This window comes from Myotis davidii, unplaced genomic scaffold (assembly GCF_000327345.1).
Source record: "Myotis davidii unplaced genomic scaffold, ASM32734v1 scaffold453, whole genome shotgun sequence".
NCBI classification, from domain to species: domain Eukaryota; kingdom Metazoa; phylum Chordata; class Mammalia; order Chiroptera; family Vespertilionidae; genus Myotis; species Myotis davidii.
Genome location: NW_006285234.1, coordinates 2,104,004 through 2,130,385, shown reverse-complemented (window position 1 = coordinate 2,130,385; position 26,382 = coordinate 2,104,004). Strand labels below are relative to the sequence as shown.

At 46.8% G+C, this 26,382-nt stretch overlaps 1 protein-coding gene and 1 pseudogene across 1 annotated transcript in view; both read right to left on the bottom strand.

The window, feature by feature from the left end:
* Positions 1-26,382, bottom strand: part of IL34 (interleukin 34) — a 38,220-nt gene that overhangs the window by 10,223 nt on the left and 1,615 nt on the right. Inside the window, exon 2 of the mRNA XM_006755828.2 lies at positions 27-426. Within this exon, the coding sequence (XP_006755891.1) occupies positions 27-141 (115 nt within the window). The 5' untranslated portion in view covers positions 142-426. The remainder of the gene's footprint in view (positions 1-26; positions 427-26,382) is intronic.
* LOC102757191 lies at positions 9,442-10,555 on the bottom strand (annotated as a pseudogene).

The window sequence follows — 26,382 nt, the reverse complement described above, 5'->3', positions numbered from 1 at the left end:
CCCCCACCAGAACCCCCAGTACTCACAGTGGAGCCAGGCGAATCCCCGGGGCATGGTGGTGCGCAGGGTGCCCCAGGCTCTAGAGGCGGAGTCCCCGGTGGTGTGTCTGTCCCCAGAGGCCCGAGGGGGCCTACATGGCATCAGGTCAGCACAGGTGGCCCAAAGCGGAAGAAGGGCTGGCCAGGGAGGATGGCCGGGCAGGGTTGCAGGTGCTCCTGGGGCAGTGCCACCCTTATCTGCCCGGCAGTGGGGAGGGCAGCCGGGGGGTGGCGGCTGTGGGTTCCATGGCAGCGGGGATCGGCCGAGAGAGCGGCCTCAGGGCTTCCCTCCGGAGCAGGCTGAGTGCCCGGCAGGCCCCTGGGAATCCAGGCTGGTGGTGCTTTCTCTGACTGCTCCGTCTGCAGCTGCTCAGTGTGAAATCTGGCTCTGGGAAGAGAAAGGAGGAGAGAAACCAATTATGTAAGAGCTGCGCTGCCACTCAGCCATCAGCCCCCAGCACGCGAGCCTGCCTGCTGGGGGTGCTGCACCCCACTGCCCCAGGGCCCGGGAAAGGCCGGGGCGCTCGGTCTGCTGGCCCCGGCGGCTGCTCCTCTGCCACAAGCTCGCACACAAGAAGTGACTCCAGGACGCCCCTGGGGCAGCACCGGCCCAGGCGTGAGCGAGGATGACATGGCCGGCAGCCTGAACAAAAGCAGGACCGAGAAGGAAGGGCTGCCCGAGTTCCATCAGGGGAGCTTCCGGAAGAAGGTGAGGTTTGAAGGTAACGTATTTGAATGACGGGGCTGCAGGGAGGCGAAAATGGAAACAATTCACCCCTCAACTCACCTTCAGCTTTAGTCCCATTCTCCTAGTACCCCAAATTTGGGTCCCCTCTTAATAGATTGCTCACTTAAATTTTAATTTCAGACAAACAACACATCTTTTTTAGTATAATTATGTCATGAATACTTTTTATACGTATGTCCCAAAGCCTGTGTGGGACATACTTATACTAAAAAAAAAATTTTTTTAAATATATGAAAAAAAATTCATTGTTTACCAGCAATTCCAAATTAAGTTAGCAGTCCCATATTTTTATTTTCTAAATTTAGTAACCCTATGATAATAATGGGATAGCTCTTCCTGAGTGCTCACTACATGCTAGGCCCAGGTTAAGGCCTTTGTATTTTCATTGAATACTTACAACAATCTTATGGGGCCAAAAAACATATCATTTTATCAATGAAGAAGTCAGGGCCCAGAGAGGTTAAGACACTTGTCCCAGGTCACACAGCTTGTAAGAAGTGCAACAAGAATTCAAGCCAGGCCTGCTGGCAGCCTCTCCTGCAAGGCGACGCCCACATGTGTCAGGAAGCCCTTCTTAGCTGGGCACTGGGCTTGGCACTCTCATGCCATCTCTCATCTCATCTCTCCCTCACTGGACTCTGCGAGGTGCCGGCCGCTGTCCCCGTTTTGCAGATGAGGAAACGAAAGCTTTGAGAGGCTGAGTTGGCTCTGAAATTCAGTCTCTGACTCAGTTCTCTCTGTTCCATGTCCTTGCCCGCTCTCTGTTTCCCCTCTGGTCGGGGGAAAGGCCACAAGTTGTTGGCAGGAGGGGAAAGTATGATTTGGGGTCTTCTCCACTGTGGCTCGGGGTTTCCCAGCAGGCAGGCAGGGACTCACACAATGAACACAGGCCTCCATTCACGCTGGGTGTGAAGTCACCCCCAGATCTCAACTGCTCCTCTGATCCCGGATATTGCAGTGTCACCATGGACACCCACCTAACTGACACTTCTGTTGTTTAAATGTTTAAGGTGTATTGAGGTATAATTTACAGATAGCAAAATTCACTGTTTTTAGCGTACAAATCTGAGTTTAGACCAGCGGTTCTCAACCTGTGGGTCGCGACCCCTTTGACGGTTGAAGGACCCTTTCACGGCGATCGCCTAAGACCATCCTGCATATCAGATATTTACATGACGATTCATAACAGTAGCAACATGACAGTTACGAAGTAGCAACGAAAATAATTTCATGGTTGGGTCACAACATGAGGAACTGTATTTAAAGGGCCAGAAGGTTGAAAACCACTGGTTTAGACAAGAGTTGTATAATCACTACAATAGCCAGGATATAGGATATTTCCATCCACCCAGAAAATTCCCTCTGGCCACTGTGTGGTCAGCCTCCCTCCCACCCCAGCCTCTGCCGGGCAGCTGCACCTTTCCCAGCTGCCGGGTGCCCGCAGTCAGGCACCTCCCCCAGGTACCCACAGCCAGGCACCTCCCCCCAGGTGCCCGCAGTCAGGCACCTCTCCCAGGTGCCCGCAGTCAGGCACCTCTCCCAGCTGCCAGGTACCTTTTGCACCGGGCATGTGGGTTCAGCCAGGGAAGTGCGTGTATTCGTGGTTTGCTCCTTTTCCTGGCTGAGTATGCCATTGTACGGCCAAATCGCTGTTTGTTTGTCCATCCACCAGTGGCAGGGCATCTGGTTTTTTTGAATTTTCGATAATTATGAATGAAACCCCCACAAGCCTCTGCACACAGGTTTGGGTGGGCCTGGGAGTTTCCATTTCTCTCGGGCGGATCTGTAACTTGAATGTGCTCCTCAGTCCTCAGAACATCAGAGCTCTGCATGCTGACTGCGGGGTGCTGACCGTGGGGTGCTGACCACGGGGTGTGACTGCGGGGTGCTGACAGCGGGGTGCTGACCCCAGGGTGTGACTGCGGGGTGCTGACCACGGGGTGTGACCACGGGGTGTGATCGCGGGGTATGACCACGGGGTATGACCGCGGGGGTCCAGGCAATGGTCTCCCGTCCTGTCCTGCTCCACGGCTGGAGCATCCCTCAGCCCAGACCTCACCAACCACATGCACATCAGGCTCTGTGCCCCGTCCACACCCCACAACACTCCGGGCAGCCTCCTCACCCAGAAACCTCCCGGAAAGGCCCCCGTGCTGAGCCCCACCCAGGACCACAAATCCTGGACCACCAGGCCCTGATGGAGAAGCTGAGAAAGGGAGGAACGGGGTCGCGGTCGCCTTCCCACCACCACGGCACACAGTCCTGGGCTCCATCTGTGGTTACACCCTCCCTTTGAGCCCCCTGAAATGAGGGCGAGAGGCCCCTAACCCATCCCTGGGGCCTAGAACAGCCGTTGGGAAGCCGTGCAGGGAAAAGCTGTGTAAGAAAGTACAAGGTGGACTATGATGTTGCCCAAGTCATTTGTGAATAGCAAAGTCGCAGGAGCAAGTAAGAAGTGAACATTAACTTGACAGAATCACGGCTCAAGGGAGCTGGGAGGTCAAGGAGCTGGGGAGGCAGCGGTATGTAAGGAGGGAATCGGGTGATGGGGGTGAAGTCTCCCCCGGTGGGAAGCCAACAGGTGATGCCTCTTAGGAAGACTTGGCAACATGAGCACCTCATGTAGAAGGAGAAATATATGCGTTGCTTTTTGAAAAAGTGAAAGTCCTGAGTCTGGGGAGCAGGAAGTGGGGAGGAGGGAGCAGACAGAAGCCTGCTGTTCATAACAGGGTCCTACTGGACTATTTGCTTCTGTAGTTCAGGTGCAGGTATAATTTTGATTTAAAGATATAAAACTAGACTTATGCCCTAGCCGATTTGGCTCAGTGGATAGAGCATTGGCGTGTGGACTCAAGGGTCCTGGGTTCGATTCTGGTCAAGGGCACATGCCCGGGGTTGTGGGCTCAATCCCCAGTAGGGGGGGGTGCAGGAGGCAGCCAATCAATGCTTCTCATTATTGATGTTTCTATCTCTCTCTCCCTCTCCTTTCTTTATTGAAATCAATAAAAATATATTTTTAAAAAATAAAAATATAAAACTAGACTTTTCAAAAAGGCATTTCAGTGCAGCAACTACATTGCCATGTTCATTCAGGTTAGGCAGCAAGGGCCTGCTCTCCGGAGCCTTCGTTGTTCCCTCCTTTCCCAAGCCACCTGCCCCTCCTAGCGGCTCCACCTCCGAGGGGCAGGAGCCAGGAGCCAGACTAGAGTCCAGCATCTAACCCGGAGCCAGTCCAGCCTGATGAGGAGATACAGGGTTCTATTTAGGACACACACACACTCTATCAGCTGTGCAACAACCCCCAAAACTATAGTGGCTGAAACAACCATCACTTCTTATTTTTCACGAATCTACAGATTGGCTGGGACTCACCTACCTGGGTTGGGCTGGGCTAGGCTGATCTAGCCTGGGCTCACTTCACGCTGGTAGGCTGGCAGAGTGCTGGCTGGTCTCGGGTGCCTCAGCTGGGATGACTCCCTTCCAGCAGGCTAGCCTAAGTGTGTTCTTGGGACAGAGGCGGGATTCTAAGAAAGAGAGCAAATGAGAAAATGGCTTGAAGGCTGAGGCATAGGACAATCACACCATCACTTCTACCACATTCTATCCACCAAAGCAGACTGGCAGGGGAAGGGAGTGGGGGTACACGGACTCCATTTCTTTTCTTTTTCCTTTTTATTGACTTCAGAGAAGAAGGGAGAAGGAGAGGGAGATAGAAACCTCAATGATGGAAGAGAATCACTGATCGGCTGCCTCCTGCACACTCCCAGTTGGGGATTAAGTTCGCAATGTGGGCGTGTGCCCTTGACCGGACTGGAACCTAGGACCCTTCAGTCCGCAGGCCGGCACTCTATTCTTGATGAGAGGGGCTTCAGAGCATCGTTGCAAAAGGCACGGATGGGGTGTGCATGTGAAGAATCGGGGCCACTTTTGCAACCAATCTATTACACCCACACAGAGCATTCTTCTCCCAAAGTGGCCAGGCCTGACCGGAGGCCCAGGGGACACAGCACTGGACCACCTGCTCCAGCCTGACCACTTCCCTGCAAGCAGGGCTGGGCCGCAGGGGCCTCTGAGGCATTCCATGCAACCCCCACATCCTCGAGATGAGGAAACAAGGTCTCAGGGGGAGGCAGCTGGCCCCAGGCCACACGCCCAACTTCACGCTCCTCCTGTGAATCAAGCCACTCTGTCCTCTGAGAACATGGGGAGAGACCATGAGCCGCCACCAAGGGTGAGTCACAGACGTTCTAGTCAAGAGGAGGTGGAAGGAAAGTAGGACTGAGTTTAGGCCACAGGAAAAGGGAGACAGACAAAAGCAGAAACAGGAACGAATTACTCTGGTGAATTCCATGAGCCCAGGGTCTGTATTTCTGAGTAAAATTTCACCCACCACCTCTGTTCTATACGCAGAAAGACGACGCTAGACCTGGGGCACCTGAATAGCACAGGACCCACCCTTGGCCACATCGGTGGAGCTGGTCTCATCAGAGAAGTGTGCTGGGTCGGAATGCTCCGCCCTTGGCTACCCTTCAGTACAAGGCCTCGCTGTAAAGGAGTCCCTGTTTCTCCAGCCCCTGACTCTGGGCGTTCTCACCTAGGGATGTGCCTGTGCCTTGAGGCTTGTCCTCTCTCGGAGTCTAGTAAACACCTCCCGCCTCCTATAGGAGGTGCTGCCGAGTCCCCAGCATGTGAGACCAGCTGGCCCCAAGCACGTCAGCCCAGAAGCCCAGCCACCACACAGAATCTTGAGAAAGATTCGATGTTTGCTTTAAGCCACTAAACTCGGGGGTAGTTTGTTACACAGCAAAAGCTAATCTCCGCAGCAGCATGGGAACGCCCCATGTCTGCAAATGGCCGGTCAGGAGCCAGATCAATTCCAACCCAAAGCCTCCTCTGGGGCTCAGGTGACTCAGCTCCTCAGAACGAAGCTCCGGCCCAGGTCAGGAGGTCTCCGGGGACAAAGGTGCTAGCGCTGCCCTAGGTCCAGCCAGAAGCTCCTCTTGGAAGAGCAACTTTCTGGAATTCAGTGCTAATCAAGATGTTCTTTTTTTCCTCGGCCACACTTGAATGATTCTATAAAACCTTTTATTATACAAACTGTAATGGCAGACTCATGTAGTGGCCCCCAGATGACCATTACTCATTTGCAAAAATTATCAGCCCTGGCCAGGTAGCTCAGTTGGTTAGAGCGTCATCCAGATACATCAAGGTTGTGGGTTTGATCCTGGACAGGGCACATACAAGAAGCATAATTAAGTGGAACAACAAAGCTATGTTCCCCTCCCTCTCTCACTCTCCCTCCCTCCCTCCCTTCCTCTCTTCCTAAAATCAATTTTTAAAAAAATCAATCCTCTGACATTCCTGTTTAACCCATCCCCCCAATTTTTTCCCTAGAGTATTTTTTTAATATATTTTTATTGGGTCCGCAGGCCGACGCTCTATCCACTGAGCCAAACCGGCGAGGGCTTCCTAGAGTATTTTAAAGCAACTTTCAGACATTCCATTTTACCAGTATGTAAGGACTTTTGTTTTTTTGTTTTGTTTTGTTTAAATATATTTTTATTGGGTCCGCAGGCCGACGCTCTATCCACTGAACCAAACCAGCTAGGGCAGGCTTTTTAAAAAATATATAATCACACTACTATTATTGCATATTCTCAAGTCAATAATTCCTTATATCATCTAATATAGAACCCACGTTCAATTTTCCCTGATTACTTTAAAAAATGTCCTTCTTTAAAGCTGCTTTTGTTTGAATTGTGGACAAAAAGGGGCCACATACTAAACCTGACAAGCTCAGGGGAGGCCTGCAGAATGGACCCTACAAACTCAGAAACCGAGAGCAACCACCTGAAATGGTCTAAACATAAAGATTTCTAACTAAAAGCAGGTCATGCGGGTAGTCACACCTGGGCATGCAGTTCCCTTGATGAAGGTCAACCTTTACCTTAAGTGAACCTGTGTTTCGTCTTTTTGCAACTAAGATAACATACTTCTGAAATGTCTGCGTAATCTCCTTTTCCAATCACCAGACCTCAGACCCCTCATTGTTATCTTGTTTCTCGAGTTCCACCTCTATGTGCTGTAAACGTCAATCATTAACTGCCCGCACCCACCAGTGTAAAAGAAGTGTTGTTTTTCTCTTTTGCCCTTTTATCCAATCTCAGAGATTTCCTTGCTTTGCTTTCTCCTGCCCCCTTAACCTACCACCAATGGACTCCATATTAACCCCTCCCCCTTTTGTCTCCTCCTCGTATTCTAATATATAAAATAAGCTGCAGCCCTAGCCAATTTGGCTCAGTGGCTAGTGTCGGCCTGCGGACTGAAGGGTCCTGGGTTCGATTCTGTTCAAGGGCACATGCCTGGGTTGTGGGCTCGATCCCCAGTAGGAGGTATGCAGAAGGCAGCTGATCAATGATTCTCTCTTATCATTGATGTTTCTATCATTCCTTCTCCCTTTCTCTCTGAAATCAATAAAAAAATATTTTAAAAAATAATAATAAAATAAGCTGTAAAACTGCCATTCTCTGGAGCATTTTCTCAATCCTGGCAATTATCAGCTTGACTCAAATAAACCTAAAAAAACCTCTGCAAGTTTGGACATCCTATCTAATAATAGACAAACATGGTAATTGACCGTACCTTCGCTATGCCTCCCATGGGCTAATCAGCGTGATATGCAAATTAACTGCCAACAAAGATGGCGGCTAATTTGCATACTGCAGGCAGGGTGGGACAGCACCATCCCACCTGCGCTGCCACCATCCAGACCTGCTATCTGCAACCTGGGGTGGCGGGCGTCCATGTGTGACCCAACCCAGGGCGCCTGGGCGGGGCAGCAGCGATCGGCCAGCCCACCCGGCCTCCATCTGGGCATCTCGTGTGTGACCCGCCCAGGGCGTCCTGTGTGCGACCCAACCTGGGGCGGTGCCCCAACCCCCGGATCAGCCATGCCGTGTGCAACCCCACCCGGGGAGCAGGCCTAAGCCAGCAGGTGGTTATCTCCCAAGGGGTCCCAGACTGTGAGAGGGCACAAGTGGAGATGAGGGACACCCCTCTATCCTCCCCCCCCTCCCCCGCCAGTGCACAAATTTTTGTGCACCAGGCCTCTAGTTTCTTATAAGATGACAGAATCAAGAGCCCCACAAGGTGGCTCACTTAGTGCCCTTGATTGATGTCTTTTACATCTTTTTCCTTAAAAAAAAAATTAAGATATAGTTCAATGCCATAAAATTCAGCATTTCAAAGCATGCAATATAGTGTGTGTGTGTGTGGGGGGGGTTGTGTGTATTTTTTTAGTTTATTCAGAAAGTTGTGCAATAATCACCACAATCTAATTCCAGAATGGTTTCATCACCCCAAAAATAAACTCTGTATTCATTAGCAGTCACTGTCTATGTCCTGTTCCCCAGTCCCTGGCAACCAACCACTAACCTGCTCTATGGGTTTGCCTGTTCTGGACATTTCATACAAATGCAGTCATATGATTTGTGATCCTTTATGACTTACTCTTTCATTTAGCATAATGTTTTCATTCATCTTGTAGCACATTATAAACTGAATGTTTGCATCTCCCCGACAAATTCACAGGTCAAACCCCTAGCTCCCAATGTGATGGTATTTGGCAACGGGGACTTTGGGAGATAATCAGTGTTGGATGAAGTCATGGGGGTGGGGCCTCATGATGGGATTAGTGCCTTTAAGAAGGGCTTGCCAAAACCGGTTTGGCTCAGTGGATAGAGCATCAGCCTGAGGACTCAAGGGTCCCGGGTTCGATTCCGGTCAAGGGCATGTGCCTGGGTTGCGGGCACATCCCCAGTGGGAGATGTGCAGGAGGCAGCTGATGGATGTTTCTCTCTCATCGATGTTTCTAACTCTCTATCTCTCTCCCTTCCTCTCTGTAAAAAATTAATAAAATATTTAAAAAAAAAAAAAGAAGGGCTTGCTGTCTCTCCCTGCTCCCACAGAGGTCATGTGACCACACAGAGAAAGTAGCCTTCTGCAACCCAAGGGGAGAGTCCACACGAAATAGATCGTGTGGCTCACACAGACACGGGGTATCCAACTGAGAGAACAAAACTGCTCTAAGAACATGGAGACAGAGGACAGGAGCAGGTGAATGGCATCCATATTCAAGGTCAAACTGAGCAAGTCTGTGTTCTCTGGCTTCTGTATGATTTCCTTGCATTAGTCGTGCTGGAAAAAAAAATTCCCTGGACCAGATGCTTCAAAGCTGAAGGCCCAAGACCAGTGAAGAAAGCCTGGAAGATGTTTGCATCAAATCACCTATATCTATGCCCTCCTCAGCCAGGTCCCGTCCACTGTCATGGGGTCTATTTCTTGGGATCAGAGAGGAGGGTAAAATCTTCCCCAACTTCCCTGAACTTCTCCTCCTCTCGCTCCAGCGCTTCTCACTGGTTCCGCTGTGCCCAGACACATGGTGCATCAAAGTCCACTTCCAATAAAGGTTCTTAATCTTGTCCTCAGAGGCTTTCATGTCCACTCCCAGAATCTTGTAGTAATCTTTCCTCTTTTTATTTGCACTTATTGAGTTGAGAGAGAAAGAGAGAGGAAGAGGAAGAGGGGAAGGGAGAGACAAACATGGATTTATTGTTCTACTTTTATATGTATTCACTGGTTGCTTCCTGGCCAGGGCTAGTGATCTTTCCTTTTACCCTTCTTCAGTTCCAGCTGTGCATTTTTTTAGTTGCTCCTGTTCGTGTGTTTTCTCCGCCCAATACACATTTTCATAGGCCTCCTGCTTCTTCAGACCCTTGATCATGTACCTCAGTGTCCATGTAGCACTGAGCTCTTCTCCAGAAGGCTTTCACACACATGCCACCGAGCTTCCCTGCATATGTGCAGTCTTCTATTGCATCATATGGTTCCCTAAGCTTGGAATGAACTGTACCTGAGTAGAATGTAGCATTTGTTTTTATAGTGTTGGGGTCTATCCCCAGGACTTTGATGGACTGTTCCTTTGCTAGCTTGCAATTCCCTTCTTTAAATGCTTTATTCCCATCTCTCTTTGCTTTAAGTGTTTTGGCATTTCTGCAAGCCATGCAGGCCTTCTCGTGGTCAGGAGCCATCCCAAGAGCCTGTACAAAAACCTGAACCATCTTCTCAATACGGCCTTCGTAATAGAGGCAAAGACCTTTGACATACAGAGCATCCACATTGGTGGATCCACTTGTAAAAATGTCACCAGCCACCGACTGTGCTTCTGGAGAATGACCCAGCATGGCTAAATATTCTGCTTGGAGGAGTTTGAAGCAATGGCAGGCAGGGGCAAATTTTAAGGCACAGGTCTATGCAAAGAGCAACCTTCCAAAAATCCCACTTCTCTAAGTCCATTTCAGCTATTTTCCCCTAGTCTTTGACTGCGTTAGCATTCCCAAACTCCCACATGCCTGAGCATTTTTGTGATCCAGTTCTAGGGCTCTCTGAAAACTGACAAGCTGCTATTGCCACTCCCTAGACATAGGCGGCATTTGCCCTCTGGTAGACTTCCCCACCCAGCTGTCATCCAACCCTACTGACTACTGTGCATCTCCAAGGGCTTCCTAGAACTTGCTGAGCATCATCAAAGTGCTCAATTCCCATAACATGGCTGTGGTTCTTACATAATAGTTATAAGTTTCACTGTAATCTTTCTTGGCATGATATGCATTTCCTTGTTCTTTGAAAGACTGCTTCTTTGTCATCCAGCAGCTCTGACTTGGTCACCACCATGACCACAATGCAGTCCATGGCCACTATCTTACCACCAGGACCAGTACTCCATTCCTCTTTAGTATTGTCAAATAATATTCCATTGTATGGATATACCACATTTTCTCTATCTATTCATCAGTGGATGAGCATTCAGGTTGTTTTCATATTTTGGCTATTATGAAAAATACTAGAGGTCCAGCGCACAAAATTCGTGCTGGGGGGGGGGGGGCGCGGGGTTGTCCCTTAGCCCAACCTGTACCCTCTCCAATCTGGGATTCCTCAGGGGATGTCTGACTGCTGGTTTAGGCCTGATCCCTGTGGGATTTAGAGAAGTGGGATTTTTGGAAGGTTGCTCTTTGCATAGGCCTGTGGGATCAGGCCTAAACTGGAAGTTAGACATCCCCCTCACAATCCAGGACTGCTGGCTCCCACCGCTCGCCTGCCTGCTTGCCTGATTGCCCCAAGCTGCTTCTGCCTGGGAAGACAGACTGGCAGTTCCTCAAAAAGTTAAACATAGAGCAACCATGTGACCCAGAAACCCCATTATCACCCCCTAACCACTCCCCTAACCACTCCCCTGTCAGCCTGATCGACACCCAACTGCTCCCCTGCCGGCCCGATCACCCCCAACTGCCCTCCCTTGCCAGCCCAGTCGCCCAACCTTCCCTCCCCTGCAGGCCTGGTCCTCCCCTAACTTCCCTCCCCTGTAGGCTGGTCGCCCCTAACTGCCCTCCCCTGCAGGCCTGGTCCTCCCCTAACTTCCCTCCCCTGTAGGCTGGTCGCCCCTAACTGCCCTCCCCTGCAGGCCTGGTCCTCCCCTAACTTCCCTCCCCTGTAGGCTGGTCGCCCCTAACTGCCCTCCCCTGCAGGCCTGGTCCTCCCCTAACTTCCCTCCCCTGTAGGCTGGTCGCCCCTAACTGCCCTCCCCTGCAGGCCTGGTCACCCCTAACTGCCCTCCCCTGCAGGCCTGGTCGCCCCCAAATGCCCTACCCTGCTGGCCTGGTCACCCCTAACTCTCCTCCCCTGCTGGCCTGATCGCCCACAACTGCCCTCCCCTGACAGCCATCTTGTGGCAGCCAACTTGTGTGAGGGTGTGGCAGTCAATTTGCATACTCCCTCCTTATTATATAGGCTTGCTATCAACATTTGAGAACCAGTTTTTGTGTGAACATGTTTTAAATTCTCTTGGTATATGCCTAGGAATGGGGTTTCTGGGTCACATGGTTGCTCTACGTTTAACTTGTTGAGGAACTGCCAGTCTGTCTTCCAAAGCAGGTATACCGTTGTATATTTTCATCCGCAGTGTATGAAGGCTCCGATTTCTCCACATCCTCGCCAACACTTGTTATTATCTACCATTTTTGTCATACCTATCATAGTGGGTGTGAATGGTATTTCACTGTGGTTCGATCTGCGTTTTCCTGGTGCTTAATAATGTTGAGCATCCTTTCATGTGCTTATGAGCCATTTGTGTATCTTCTTTGGAGAAACATCTATTCAAATCCTTTTCCCAAATTTAACTGGTTTATCTTTTTATTTTTGAATTGTAAGAGTTCTTTGTATATTCTGGGTACTAGGCTCTTTTCAGATACATGATTTGTAAATATTTTCTCCCATTTTGTGGGTTGTCTTTTCACTTTCTTGATAGTGCCCCTTGATGTACAAAATTTTTTAAGTTTGATGAAGTCCAATTTATATTTTTCTTCTCTTTTTAGTGGCTTGTGCTTTTGGTGACATATCTCAGAAGTCATTGTCAATCCAAGGCCACAAACACATGCTTTTTTATTCTAAGAGTCTCATAGTTTTAGCTCTTATACCTAGATCTTTGATCCCTTTGGAATTAATTTACGATTATGGGGTGAGATACAAGCCTAGCTTCATTCTTTGCATGTGGACATCCAGTTGTCCCAGCACCACTCTTTGAAAAGACTTCTTTTCCGCATGAAATGCTCTCGGTTCACCAAAAATCAGTTGACCACAGAGGCATAAACAGATATGAATTTATTTCTGAATTCTCAATTCTATTCCATTGTTCTATGTGTCTACTTTATGCCAATACCATACTGTCTGGATTTCTGTAGCTTTGTAGTGTTTTGAATCCTTAAGACTTTTTAATATATAACAATTTACTTTTCCTTTTTGTTGTTGTTGAAGAAACTGGGTCACTTGTCCATGGACTCCCCAGATTCTGGATTTGGTGGGTTCCATCACTGGCATGTCATTTAACATATTTATCTCTGTATTTCTAATATTCAGATTGAGAAACTTCACTGGGCTCAGGTATAATTTTCCCAGGAGGGATTGCATTACATCAGGAGGCACAGAATGTCTGCTTATCCCACTTTAGTGAGCTAATGTCTGCTCTTCCTTGCTGATCCACCCACTATAAACTTCTCCATCAACCTTCACCTGTCATCAGACACTAATGACTATAGCCTCGATCCAGTATTTCATTAGGTGATGACTTTCTAACTCTCTTTCCTTTTGCATGTGTTACTGTGATTCTTCTATAACAGAATTTTCCTCCCTCATCTATTTTCCTATCTTAGAGCAGGATAAAAGCTTGATTCTTTCCATTCACTTACCAGCTAGAAAATGAGTTGTTCTGTAGCATCCTCTAAAGATAATCAATAATGTTTTCCAGTATAATTTTGAATTCACTTTTTAATTTTTATGTTTCAATCCATTGAAATTACTTTGAAGTCAGGTTTATTAAGGTATAATTGATGTACATTAAAGTTCACACTCTTGTTCTAGCTCATTCGGCTCTGGATAGAGCATCAGCCTTCAGACTGAAGGGTCCCGGGTTCGATTCCAGTCAAGGGCACATACCTGGTGGCAGGCTCCTCCCCCATCCAACCTGGTCGGGGCGCATGCAGGAGGCAACCAATGGATGTGCCTCTCTCACATTGATATTTCTGCCTTTCCCTCTCTCTTCCACTCTCTCTAAAAATCAATGGGAAAATATCCTCAAGTGAGAATTTTTTAAAAGTTCACTCTTTAGCTGTACAGTTTGATGAGTTTCAACAAATATTTACACCAACACCTTATTAAGACACAACATTTCTATCGCCCCCAAATGTTCCCTTGTGTCCCTTCCCCACCCCACACTTCTGACAATCACTCATCTAATTCCTTTTCCTAGAGTTGTATCTTTTCCATCTATAAAAAGATGGGACCATAGAGTACGTCCTCACTTCTGCCCTGTCTTCTTTCACTTGACAAAGGCGTTAGGAGCCCATCCATGTTGCTGAGAGTATCATAGTCTGTTCCTGCTATTGCTGAATAGCCTTCCGTTGCACCAGGGTTTTTCAAGTGTGAGTAGGGCTGCCACCCACTTCTGCATACAGGTGTTCTGAGGACATATGTTTCATTTCTCTCAGGTAACCTAGGTGCAAGTCCTTGGAGCTTTAACAATAAGAAACTGCCAAGCTGTTTTCCTAAGGGGCTGTTTGTTATGGTTTGGGCGACTCCGATTACTTCATCACTTGGCTAGTGGGAGTTCCTTCCCGTCGGTTCCTGTGCTGTTGACATAAGTCCAGCCGTCTTCAATAGCTTCCTTGCTTTCAGGTATGCCTGGAGGTCCCACGCTTCTCTCGTCTATTTTCTGCCTCAGACTTGAAATCAGCTCCTTTTCCAAATAACCCTTTCAGTGGGAGATGGTACTTAGAAACCACAGCCTGGATACTAAGACTCGTTACCCCTCAGGTGTCAGTGTGCATGGGTCTTTTCAGCTCTAGGAAATTTATATTTTTTAGAAATAGGAAAAGAAATCATTTGTTTGTACATAAATCATTAGTATTGTAAGGTTTTTAAAAAACATCTTTAGGTTATTATTTGCATCTCTTTTGTCTTATGCTGAAAATCTTATTTCCTAATGACACTTAGAGGATTATCCTTCTCTGTGTACTGTAGTTTCAAATGGTCACAGTAATATAGCTTCACCATAAGACAAGTCTGTAAGATTTCTCTGTGTTTCTTTTTATCTTAGGTTATATTCCCACTGGGAATATATAGTCAAAAGATCTTATATTTTCAGCTCTCACCAGGTAGCTCAGTTGGTTAGAGTGTTGAACCAATACATTGAGGTTGTGAGTTCGATCCCCTATTAGGGCACTTACAAGAAGCAACCAATGAATGCATAAATAACTGGAACAACAAGTCGATGTATCTCTCTCTCTAATTAATCAATAAAAAATTTTTAAAGCTCTTATATTTCCATTTCTCTCTTATTTTTAGGGAGGTTAATTTGTTGTGTGTTTTAGTTATATAAAGCCCTCATATCACGCCAAAGTAAAAACTATCAAAGGTATGTTCAGAAGGGTCTAGCTGCTAGTCCCTACCTTTCTCCCCCGTTTCTCCCACCCTGACAAACATTTTTATTAGTTTTTGGTTTATTCTTGCATTCTTTACGTTTTGAAATAGAAACGTAATTTTTATAGTTCCTCTCTTTTTGCCTAATAAAAGGTAGCCTGTTGCACATTTTACGCGTTGCTGTTTAAATGTTTTAAAATAAAACATGGATACATCACCAAAAACAAATGCATGGTCACATACATTATTTATCCCCATCACAGCTCCCAAAAGTAAGCATCGCCTGGCGGGGCTTCTGTCTGGTTTTACCAACCAAGTGCACATCCCTCGACACTACAGTTCGGCTGGTACCTTTGTCCGTTTTTAAAATTTCATTTGTCTTTTACGTCTCTCTTAACCTATGCGGTTTCCTCTCATCCTGTTCTTTCCCTTACAACTCATCTGTTGAGGAACCCGGGACATCTGGCATGTAGCGTGGCCCATCTGGGCTCTGGTGGTGGCACACTGACTGTGCAATTCAGCACATCCCTCTGTCCTCTCTATTTCTGCACATGGCGGTTGGATCAGATTCAAGTTCAAACCCCTTGTCTCCAGGGTGGTGCTAGGTTCTTTCAACAGGAGACAGGTAACGTCTGGTGTTCCACTCTCTTCTGCTGTTGGCAGCCACTGACGTTTAGGGCCCAGACCCATTAATTCATCGAGGGCTGCCGAGTGATCTCTCCCCTCACCTCGCCTTCTGATCAAGCGTTTTCCCACCGGGCAAGCAGAGGCGGCCGCAGACCCAGAGCTTTGCTAAGGTGTCTGACGCGAACGAAACATTGTGCTTCCCTCCCACATCTGACCTCTCTCTGGAATGACAGGTTCTGGGCTCACGTGGTGTGTTCTCAAACGCCTGCTTCTCAGAAAAGGATGGGCCGGGTTCCAGGCGGGCACTGCCTTACTCCTCCTTCTCCTTGCAGCAACGGTGAGCGTTAACCCTCCCATTTTCTCAGGAAAGCCACCCAAGCAGTTTCATCAAGCAAGACCCACTCACGCCTGGGTGCGCGGGCCAAACGCTTGCAGCAGGCAGGATGCTCCTGGCAGGAGCCACGCTCCGGGATCCGAGTCACCACATCCGGGAGGCTTGGCGCCCACACCAGATGCCTGGGGCATCCCCCAGGCTGGGGTATTGTCTTCCGTGAAGCAAAACGTGAAAACCTGCCCAGTGCTACTGACAACAGAAGCTCGAAACAGCAGGATGCCTTACTCAGCATTTCCTAGCCCAGAGCCAGGTGTCTAACAACACTCGTCAGGCCATATCTATGTATCTGCTTTTAAAATATATTTTTATTGCTTTGAGAGAGGAAAGGAGAAAGAGAGGGAGATAGAAACATCAATGATGGGAAAGAACCATTGATCGGCTGCCTTCTGCACACCCCACACTGGGAATCGAGCCTGCAACCAGTGACCTAACCAGGAATTAAACCATGACCTCTTGACTCACAGGTCGGATGCTCAACCACTGAGCCAGGCCAGCCAGGCCACATCTACATATCTTGAGACATATTTCTCTCATTCTCTCACCTTTTAAAATATATATACTTTTTACTGATTCCAGAGAGGAAAAGAGATGGAGAGAGATAGAAACATCAATGATGAGAGAGAATCATCGATCAGCTGCCTCCTGCACGCCCCCTACTGGGGATCGAGCCCGCAACCTGGGCATGTGCCCTGACCAGGAATCAAACCGTGACCTCCTGGTTCATAGGTCGACGCTCAACCACTGAGCCACACCGGCCAGGCTCAACTTTTTATTTAAATTGATTTGCAAAAAAACCCAACTTTATAACACTTTCATTAAGAGAAAAACAGTTCGGCTTTCCTTGCTGATAGAGCTCTCTTAAAACCCCCTGGACTTTCTGTAGGATGCATGGCCAGCATCACCCCCACAGGGTATCACAGTGCAAAAAGGCAAGGATCCGGTTTGCTCAGAGGAAATGACATTATGACCGGAAACACAGTGGCTATGGTGGGCAGACCAAGCCGACTTTCCACAAAAAGGTTAAAACTACAAAGAAGATTGGCCCTGACTGGTTTGGCTCAGTGGATAGAGCGTCGGCCTGTGGACTGAAGGGTCCCAGGTTCGAATCCAGTCAAGGGCATGTACCTTGGTTGCGGGCACATCCCCAGCAGGGGGTGTGCAGGAGGCAGCTGATCAATGTTTCTCTCTTATCGATGTTTCTAGCTCTCTATCCCTCTCCCTTCCTCTCTGTAAAAAAAAAATCCATGAAATATATTTTTAAAAATTTTAAAAGAGAGAGAAAGAAACAGTTTTCACTTACCAAAATGAGAAGGAAACCTCAAGGAAAGTTAAATAATGAAATTAAATTCTAGCCAGAAAGCTTTGCCTGCTGGTGGCTCTGAGCTAGGGATTTGCTCTTTTTTGAAAAGAGATGTTAGCAGAGGTTAAAGGAGTGTTAAAACGCAGTGGCACAGGCTGTCTTTGTCCCAGAGCAGTTCTCAGCCGGGAGGTGGATCTCTCCTCCAGGGACATCTGCAATGTCTAGACACATTTCTGTCTGTCACAGCGGGGGGCAGAGGCCAGGATGCTGTAAACAGTCTACCAAGCCAAGGGCGGCCTCCCCACAACAAGGAACATTTTGGCCCCAAATGTCAATAGTGCTGAGGCTGAGAAACCGTGTTTTAGTGAATTAAGGAGGGTTGGAAAAGAACTGAAAAATCATTTCCTCCCTCTGGGATTCCATGTTCTTTGATGCAGGATGCGGGTACTAGGTAACACCACCCATTAGCCAGGGCGCCTGACCCACACTCAGAGGCAACTGTCTACATACGAGATGTGGGGGGACCAAGGGTGACACCAGCCACTGGTGCTGAAAGAACGCTGTTACCGGAAGGCAGACCCCGGGGACGTCAATGGGCCCGGGGCAGTGAGCCAGGACAAGGGGGACAGGGAAATGGAGGCAGAGAGCTGAGCAAACTACAGCAGACACAGAAGGTCACCGCCCCAGAGATGACGTCTAGGCCTCAGCTGTATGTCAGCTCCAGACCCAGGAAAGCAGCAAAACCAGATGGATGACCCTGGGACCAGCCGCAATGATAATGATCCCCTGCCCTGACACTGGCCAATCAGTGGAGACCCCACCCTGAAGGAGCACTCCTAGAAAACTGATGCATGCTCTACTGAGACCCTCCCCACCTGACACCTTCCCTAAGACTCCCTCCTGCAGGAGAGGTAAAGACGGAGGACCCAGGGCGCTCTCTCCCTCTGGGGAGCAGCACCTGACATCCCCTCTCCCTTCTCCTTCCCCCACAGGCATGTACTTCCTAAACTCCAAAGGACCCAACAAGCCTTGCAATCAGGGGAGCGATGGGCAGGGGCAGCTCCTTGCAGGCTGGTCCCCTGAGCCTGTCCCCAGGGCCCCCTTTTCTCTGACTTCCCAGAGAGCTAAGGCAGCACAGCCTAGGCGCTCCTGTGGCTTCTGCTGTGCTAAGCCCTGCCATGTTTTACTGTCCCAGCTCTAGTAAATGCTCCCTCACAGTTACCTGGACTCATGCTGTGAAATTCTTCCTGCATGAAGTCAAGAAGCCACACACTACCGGCTGGCCCTGGGCAGACTTGCCAAGAGCCAGGTGCCCTTTCCGGTAACATCAGTGCTAGTCCCGCTGCCATCCTGACAGTTAATGTTTATTAAGCACCTACTATGTGCAGTCACTTATCTGAGAACTAGTAAGTCACTATTCCAGGGAGAGGCACACAGGCGGGTGGGGGAGGCAAGGAGGGAAATAAATGAGTAGAAAACGGTATCGTGAGAAAGTGTGTGCAGCCACTGGGAAGATGAGAAGCCACTGCGCAGGGGGCCAGGGGTGGGCTGGGGGTCGGAAACAGAGAAGGTTTCCCAGGGGAGGTGGTGCCTTGGTTCTCAGCCCTCCCAATGAGCTCCCACCGGCGGGAAGTAGAGCACGTTCAATACCGGCGCCTGGCAGAGGGCACGGGTCCAGACCCCGTCCACACTAATCTGTAGAATGGATAACAATCCATAAAGATACACTAAAATAATTTTAAAAAAAGAAAAGCTATAATGCCCATACAATGTCCATGGCGTTGCTATGTACACGTGAAGAAAGAAAACTGGAAACAACCTGAATGCCCAACCACAGGAAAGCAGTTAGCGTAATCTGAGGACTGATTGCTGTTTTAAGGAGTGCTGGCCATGCGGCAATGAGTTTGCAATCAGTGTAGCAAAATGATTACACCTTTACTCCTGGTAGCAGCTGTGAGAATTAACCCTCCCATTCCTGGAGAAAAGCCAGGCTCAGAGAAGAGAGAAGAAAGGAGTCTTGTCCACCAATGCCATGGGAACTATTGAATGTCCTTATACACACTCAAAAAATTAAGTGTAACCCTTACCTCACACCATGCATAACTGGAAATGGACCACAACTTAACTGTAAAACCTAAAACTATAAAAATTCTAGAAGAAAACCTCAGGGAAATTCTTTGTGGCTTCGAGTTGGGAACATGTGCTTAGATATGACACCAAAAGCATAAAACAATTTTTTAAAAATGAGGCTGGGCCCTCACCGGTTTGGCTCGGTGGATAGAGCGTCAGCCTGTGGACCGAAGGGTCCCGGGTTCGATTCCAGTCAAGGGCACATGCCCGGTTGTGGGCTTGATCCCCAGTAAAGGGTGTGTAAGAGGCAGCCAATCCATGATTCTCTCTCATCATGGATGTTTCTATCTCTCTCTCCCTCTCCCTTCCTATCTGAAATCAATAAACATATATTTTAACAAATGAGGCTGAGCAGTAGCAACAGGAACAAGTTAGGACAGCATATGCTGTTATCAGAGTATTCCTTTTATGGCTGTCATTTATTTATGACAAATGGTGTGGGTTTCCTACTGATAGAGCAACATAAAGTGTCTTTTTTAAAGAAACGTGGTTAGGTTTCTAAAAAGTGAATGGCCCTATGGAACACACAGGTAGACAGGATACAGACTGAAGGTGGAGCGGTGGGTTCAAATCCTGCCTCTTCCTGGCCTTGGGCAGGGTGAGGATTCTCTTCTGGCTTCAGGTTCCTCATCAGGAAAACAGCTTCATATGAAATTCCGACCTCAAATGGTTATGTGGGGATTTACCGAGTTTCTATAGCGAAAGCTTAGAGCCAGAGCTGGCATGGGGTGTGCAGTAGCTCAGCGCAGTAGGTTCTCATTTAACATCACCGATAGGGTCCTGGCAACTGCAACTTTAAGCGAAACGATGTCTATTGAAATCAGTGTTGCCGCGAGCTAATTGAAATAAACAACAGCTAAGTTCCCGCGGCATATTCCTGGTCACAGAAAATCACTACACTTTCTAAATAAAGACCAAAAACACCTCTAAGTATTAAACACTAAAGTAAGTATGAGCTGTACACACACTTAAGGAAGACTAATAAAAACAAGTAGGATAATTCTTTCCCAACCTGCTCATTCCAGTTCAGGGTCCCTGGTGGCTGGAGCCTCTCTGGGCAGCTCAAGCCACAAGGCGGGAATCACCCCGGGACAGGAGGGGGGCACTCACACCCACACCCACACTCGCTTTTAATTTTGAATGATTTCCTTTATTGCTGTTGGTTGCTCTGTGCGGAGAATACTTGATTATGAAAGAAAGAAACCCAATGTGCAACTAGTCACATGGGCCCCCCGAATGCCCTGAAATAAACAATGGCTTCAAGCAGCTGATGTTCTTCTGAAGGGTCTGACCTCTGACCTTCAACCTCTGACCCCTGACGAGCAAAAAGACTCAAAAGTGGAAAAACAGAGTGTGTCATCCTAGTGCTATTCTCAGAAAAAAGGGACAGCGGACCAAGGGACTCCAGCAGACCTCTGTGCCTGAAGGCTTCTGTGGGGCGACAGGATAAAAAAGACACAAAACAAGCGGAAAAGGAGGGAGGGAGAAGTCAGCAAGAACCTGGGGTCTTCAGCTCCTTGGACAGAAACCTCTGCAGAGGGTCATCCTTTCTATGCGGCACAGCTAGTAACTGTCACCAAGGAAACAATCAACCTCACAAGGACGTGGAGCGATCGGAAGTCCCGCACATCATCCTTGGGAGAGTAAATCAGGATAATCATCGATGAAGACTCTGTGGCAATTCTAATAGAGTCAAACACACACCTGCCCGGTGACGCAGTAATTCCACTCCCAGGATCTAACCTGGAAAAATCAAAATATATGTCCACATCTGGATGAAGGGGCCGACAGTCTGAACTGCATCACAAGAAAAAGAAAGTGTTGTGACTATGTATGGGGACGGATGTTAACTAGACTAACTGTGGTGATCATTTCGCAACACACACAAATATTGAGTCCTTATGCTGTAAACTTGAAACTAATGATGATAAATGTCGACTACACCTCAAGAAGAAAATGTAAATACATAGATACGTCCACAGAAAGAATGAACGAGAATGTGCATGGCTGTTCTATTCACATTAAAAAGAATAAGCAGCCCTGCCCAGTTTGGCTCAGTGGATGGAGCGTCAGCCTGCGGACTGAAAGGTCCCAGGTTCGATTCCGGTCAAGGGCATGTACCTTGGTTGCAGGCACATCCCTAGTAGGAGATGTGCAGGAGGCAGCTGATCGATGTTTCTCTCTCATCGATGTTTCTAACTCTCTATCCCTCTCCCTTCCTCTCTGTAAAAAATAAAACATTTTTTTTTAAAAGAATAAGCAGTTCCAAAACCTGAAAACAACCCAAATGTTCATCAGTAGAAGAATGGGTGTACAGGCTGTGGTACAATCACATAATGGAATTCTACTCAGCAAAGAAGAGGAACCAACGACTGACCCACGCAACGTGGCTGAATCTCAAAAACATTATTATGAGCAAGAAGCCAGACACAAGAGCACACCGATGCAATCCCATATAGGTGAATGCAAAAACAGGCAAAAAAACTAATCTATGGCGATAGGCATCAGAGCTGTGGTTGTCTGACATGGGCAGTGGTGGTAGGAACTGACTGGCAAGGGTCATGAGGGAACGTTCTAGGGTGATGGCAATGTCCTAGCTCTTGACTGGGATGGTTTCCCATGGATATACTGGTATATAATCATCAAGACCATCTAAACTGGGATGAGTAGTGTCCCCCCAAAGTCAAGTCCAACCAGAATCTCAGAATGTGACCTTACTTGGAGTGAGGTCAGACCAGATGAGGGTAGGCCCCAATCCAGTGATTGGGGTTCTTATGAAAAGAGAAAATGGACAGACACAAGAAGAAATACCATGTGACGATCGAAACAAAGTGCCTGGCATGTCCACAAGCATGGAATGCCAGGGATTGCATGCAGCCACCAGAAGACAGAAGAGGCGATGGAGGATCTTCCCTGAGAGCCTTCCTTCCAACAGATCATGGCCCTGCTGACACCTTGATATTGGATTTCCAGCCTCCAGAAGCGAGAGAATAAAATCTGTTCTTTTAAGCCACCAAGTTTATAGCATTTTGTTACGACAGCCTTAGGAAACCAATATACCATCAAACAGCATGTTTAAAAACTGTTTTAACTAGGTCATCCTCCCAATTTGGGTTATTTTTGTGTTTTGTTTTGTGTATTTTTTTTTTTTTTAGTTTTGTTTTTTAGAGAGGAAGGAAGGAAGGAAGGGGGGAAGAAAGGGAGGAAGGGAGGGAGGGAGGGAGGGAGGGAGGGAGAGAGAAACATTGATGGGCTCCGGCCAGCTATATTGAACCCGCAACCCCATAGGTGCTCTAACTGGGAATCGAACCCCAACCAACCGAGCCACTGGCCAGGGCGTACTCCAATTTTTTAAAAACTGGAAACAGCAAGCTGGTGATGAAGGCTCCAAGGTGACTCTCACTTTACCACATTTGAACACCTGAAGAAGAGCCAGCCTGCTGCTGTTCAGAATTCACAGAGTGGGAGACCCGGCACTGCCCAGTGGGGCCCTACCAGTGGCTCTCCCTTCACGCTCCACTGTGCAATGCTGTTCCCTCTGCAAAAATGCCTCCTACAGGTCAGGGTTTGGTTCCTGATCAGGGCACATGCCCAGGTTGTGGGCTCGATCCCCAGTGTGGGGGCATGCAGGAGGCAGCCGATTGATGATTCTCTCTCATCGTTGATGTTTCTATCTCTCCCTCTCCCTTCCTCTCAAAAATCAATAAAAAAATGTATTTTTAAAAGACCAATGGGTTTTATTCCAGGAGTGCAAGATGGTTCAATATTAGGAAACTTCTTAATATAACGTAATAGCAGATCCTAGAAGATCCATAAATATTGAATGAGCATTTGACAAAAGTCAACACCCTTTCCTGAATAAAACGCCAATAAGGAATCAATGAATAATTCTTTAACATGACAAAATATAAATCTCAGGTAAAAGCCAGTAGTTTGCTTAACTGAAAAGCATCAGAAACATTCCCATGAAAGTCAGGATAATACACATGTGCACACTTTCATTGTATAGGAGGTACTAGCCAATGCAATAAGATAAGCTAAAGAAATAAGAGATGTAAGAATTGGGTTGGGGAAATATAATGTACAGCATGGTTAACAATTCTGTATTGTATATTTGAAAGTTACTAAGAGAAAATCTTAAAAGTTCTCATCACACCGAAACCGGTTTGGCTCAGTGGATAGAGCGTCGGCCTGCGGACTGAGGGGTCCCAGGTTCGATTCCGGTCAAGGGCATGTACCTGGGTTGCGGGCACATCTCCAGTGGGAGGTGTGCAGGAGGCAGCTGATGGATGTTTCTCTCTCATCGATGTTTCTAACTCTCTATCTCTCTCCCTTCCTCTCTGTAAAAAATCAATAAAATATATTTTAAAAAAAACAAAAAGTTCTCATCACAAGAAAAACATTGTCATGATGTGTGGTGATGGATATTAACTCAACTTATTGTGATCATTTCACAATAGATACATTTTAAAAAATCATTATATTGTATACCTAAAACCAATATAATGTTATATGTCAGTTATATCTCAATAAAAATGAGACTTGGATAGGAGGAGGTAAATTATTTCCACTTACAGATAATACGGTTCTAAGACTTGCACATCTAAGAGAATCAACTGAGAGATGTCTACAAACAACAGCCAGTTAGAAAAGACGCCACAAAAAAGTTAAGCACTTATGAATAAACTTATCAAAAAATATGCAAGTTATATTATAAAAAACTATGAACAATACTGAAGGACACAGAGGATTTAAACAAATGAAAAGACATACCATGTTCCTAGATAGAAAGATTCAACATTATAAATATGTCATTCTCTGAAGTTAATGTGTAACCGTAAAACAATCCCAATACATTGCACAAAAGAGGATATTTAAATGTCCAATAAATACATTTTTAAAGCAGTGAAACATATTAGTCATTAGAGAACTGAAAACTAAAATTGCAATTAATTGCCACTATATGCACACATACACATCAGAATGGAAAAAATGTTTAAAAAACAACTGTTGTAAGAATAGGGAATAGCTGAAATTCTCAGACACTACTAGAAGGAAGGCAAATTGTTACACATCACTATGGAAAACAGTTGGCAATATTTTCTGAAGGTGAACACATGCCCATCCCATGGCCCAGAAATTCCTCTCATCAGTACATAGCCAACAGAAATGTGTATCTGTGAGCACCAGAAGCCATGTATGATGGCCAAAACCAGAACAACTTGTGTCCATCAGCAAAAAAACGAATTTTAAAAACTCATAAATATAATGTTGAGCCAAAGAAGAACTGTGCATATATACAATGAAATATGACTCAGCCATATAAAGAATGAAATCTTGCATCTGCAACAACATAGATGAATCTAGAGCAGTGATGGCGAACCTTTCGAGCTCGGCGTGTCAGCATTTTGAAAAACCCTAACTTAATTCTGGTGCCGTGTCACATATAGAAATTTTTTGATATTTGCAACATAGTAAAACAAAGACGTCTATTTTTAATATTTATTTTATGTATTTAAATGCCATTTAACAAAGAAAAATCTACCAAAAAAATGAGTTTGCGTGTCACCTCTGACACACGTGTCATAGGTTCACTGATCTAGAGGGTATTGTGCTGAGTGAAATAAGTCAGAGAGAGAAAGACAAATGCCATATGATTCCACTTACATGTGGAATCTAAAAAAAAATTTTTTTAAATAAACAAACAAACAGACTCACAGATACAGAGAACATTTTGACGGTTGGCAGATGGAAGAGGGGTCGGGAGGTTTGTGTGAAAAAGGTGAAGGGATTAGAAAGTACAACTTGGCAGTTCCAGAATAGTCACAGGGATGTAAGCTTCGGGAATAGAGTCAATAACGGTGCAGTAACTCGGTAGGATGTCCGACGGGCACTAGCTCTATTAGAGATGATAACTTTGTGAGTTGTATAAATGTCTAATCACTGGATTGTACACCTAAAGCTAATATAATATTGTATGTCAACTGTAATTAAAAATTTTTTAAAAAACCACAATTTAAAAACATATATACTTACTGTTGAGCCAAAGAAGGCAGATGCAAAAGCATCTGTGTATATAAAGTTAAAAAGCAAAAACAGCAAAACCCAATCCAGGACATAATAAAAAGGGGTGATTCCCCCTCAGAAGACACTGGGGGGGGGGACCTGGGGGCTAGTGACCCTCCAGTTCCCGCTCTGGGTAGTGACTCACATTCCTCTGCGTCCACTTTGCGATCACTCACCAAGCTGCGTACAGTTTATTCACTGTTCTGGAAGTGTGTTACACTTCAGTTTTTATTAAAGCAATTGCAATCAAAACACCAACACGAGTGTGCGTAGACGTTAGATTTTAAAGTTCAAACAGAAAAACAAGTCAACAACAACAGCCTGAAAAGGGTCTAACAATAAGAAAACCGCGCTTTCATACGTTAAAAACTATTTTTAAATATCGTAAAACTTAGCAAGCAAAACAGTGGGGATATGAATGAACATGAGCAGGCAAGGGAGCCAGTGGAAAAGGAGGAATTAGGTTCAGAAACGGAACCACGTACGAAGGGGACGAGCTGTGGTACTCGCTTCTGATAGAGCAGCTTCAGGAGGGAAAAGATAACCATAGGAGGAGAAGGGGGGCGGTGGGAGGGAAGGGGGGGCGGAACTGCATCTATACCTCACAGCATTAGGATGAATTTCAAATGGATCAACATTTGAATGTAAAATAACAGAAGAAAAAAGGACGTGTCCTATTATCTTGAAGTGGGGATGACCTTTGTACCTGTGATTCAACGTTCAGAAGCCATAAAAGAGATGACTGATTATTTGGCTGCATAAAAATAAACACTTGGGCATACAAAATAAACAAGCCATCAACCAAATAAGAGATAAACACTAAACTGGATGCGACTTGTATCAAAGGCAAAAGGCTGATCTCCCTAATAGATAAACAGCCTCCAGAAATAAAAAGGGAAAAGACAACAATTCCATTTTGAAAATAAGTAAAGAATATGAGTGAGGAAGGGGGGGAGGAAGAGAGAGAGAGAGAGAGCGAGGGAGAGGGAGAGAGAGAAAGAGGGAGAGAGGGAGAGAGGGAGAGAGAGAGAGAGAGAGAGAGAGAGAGAAA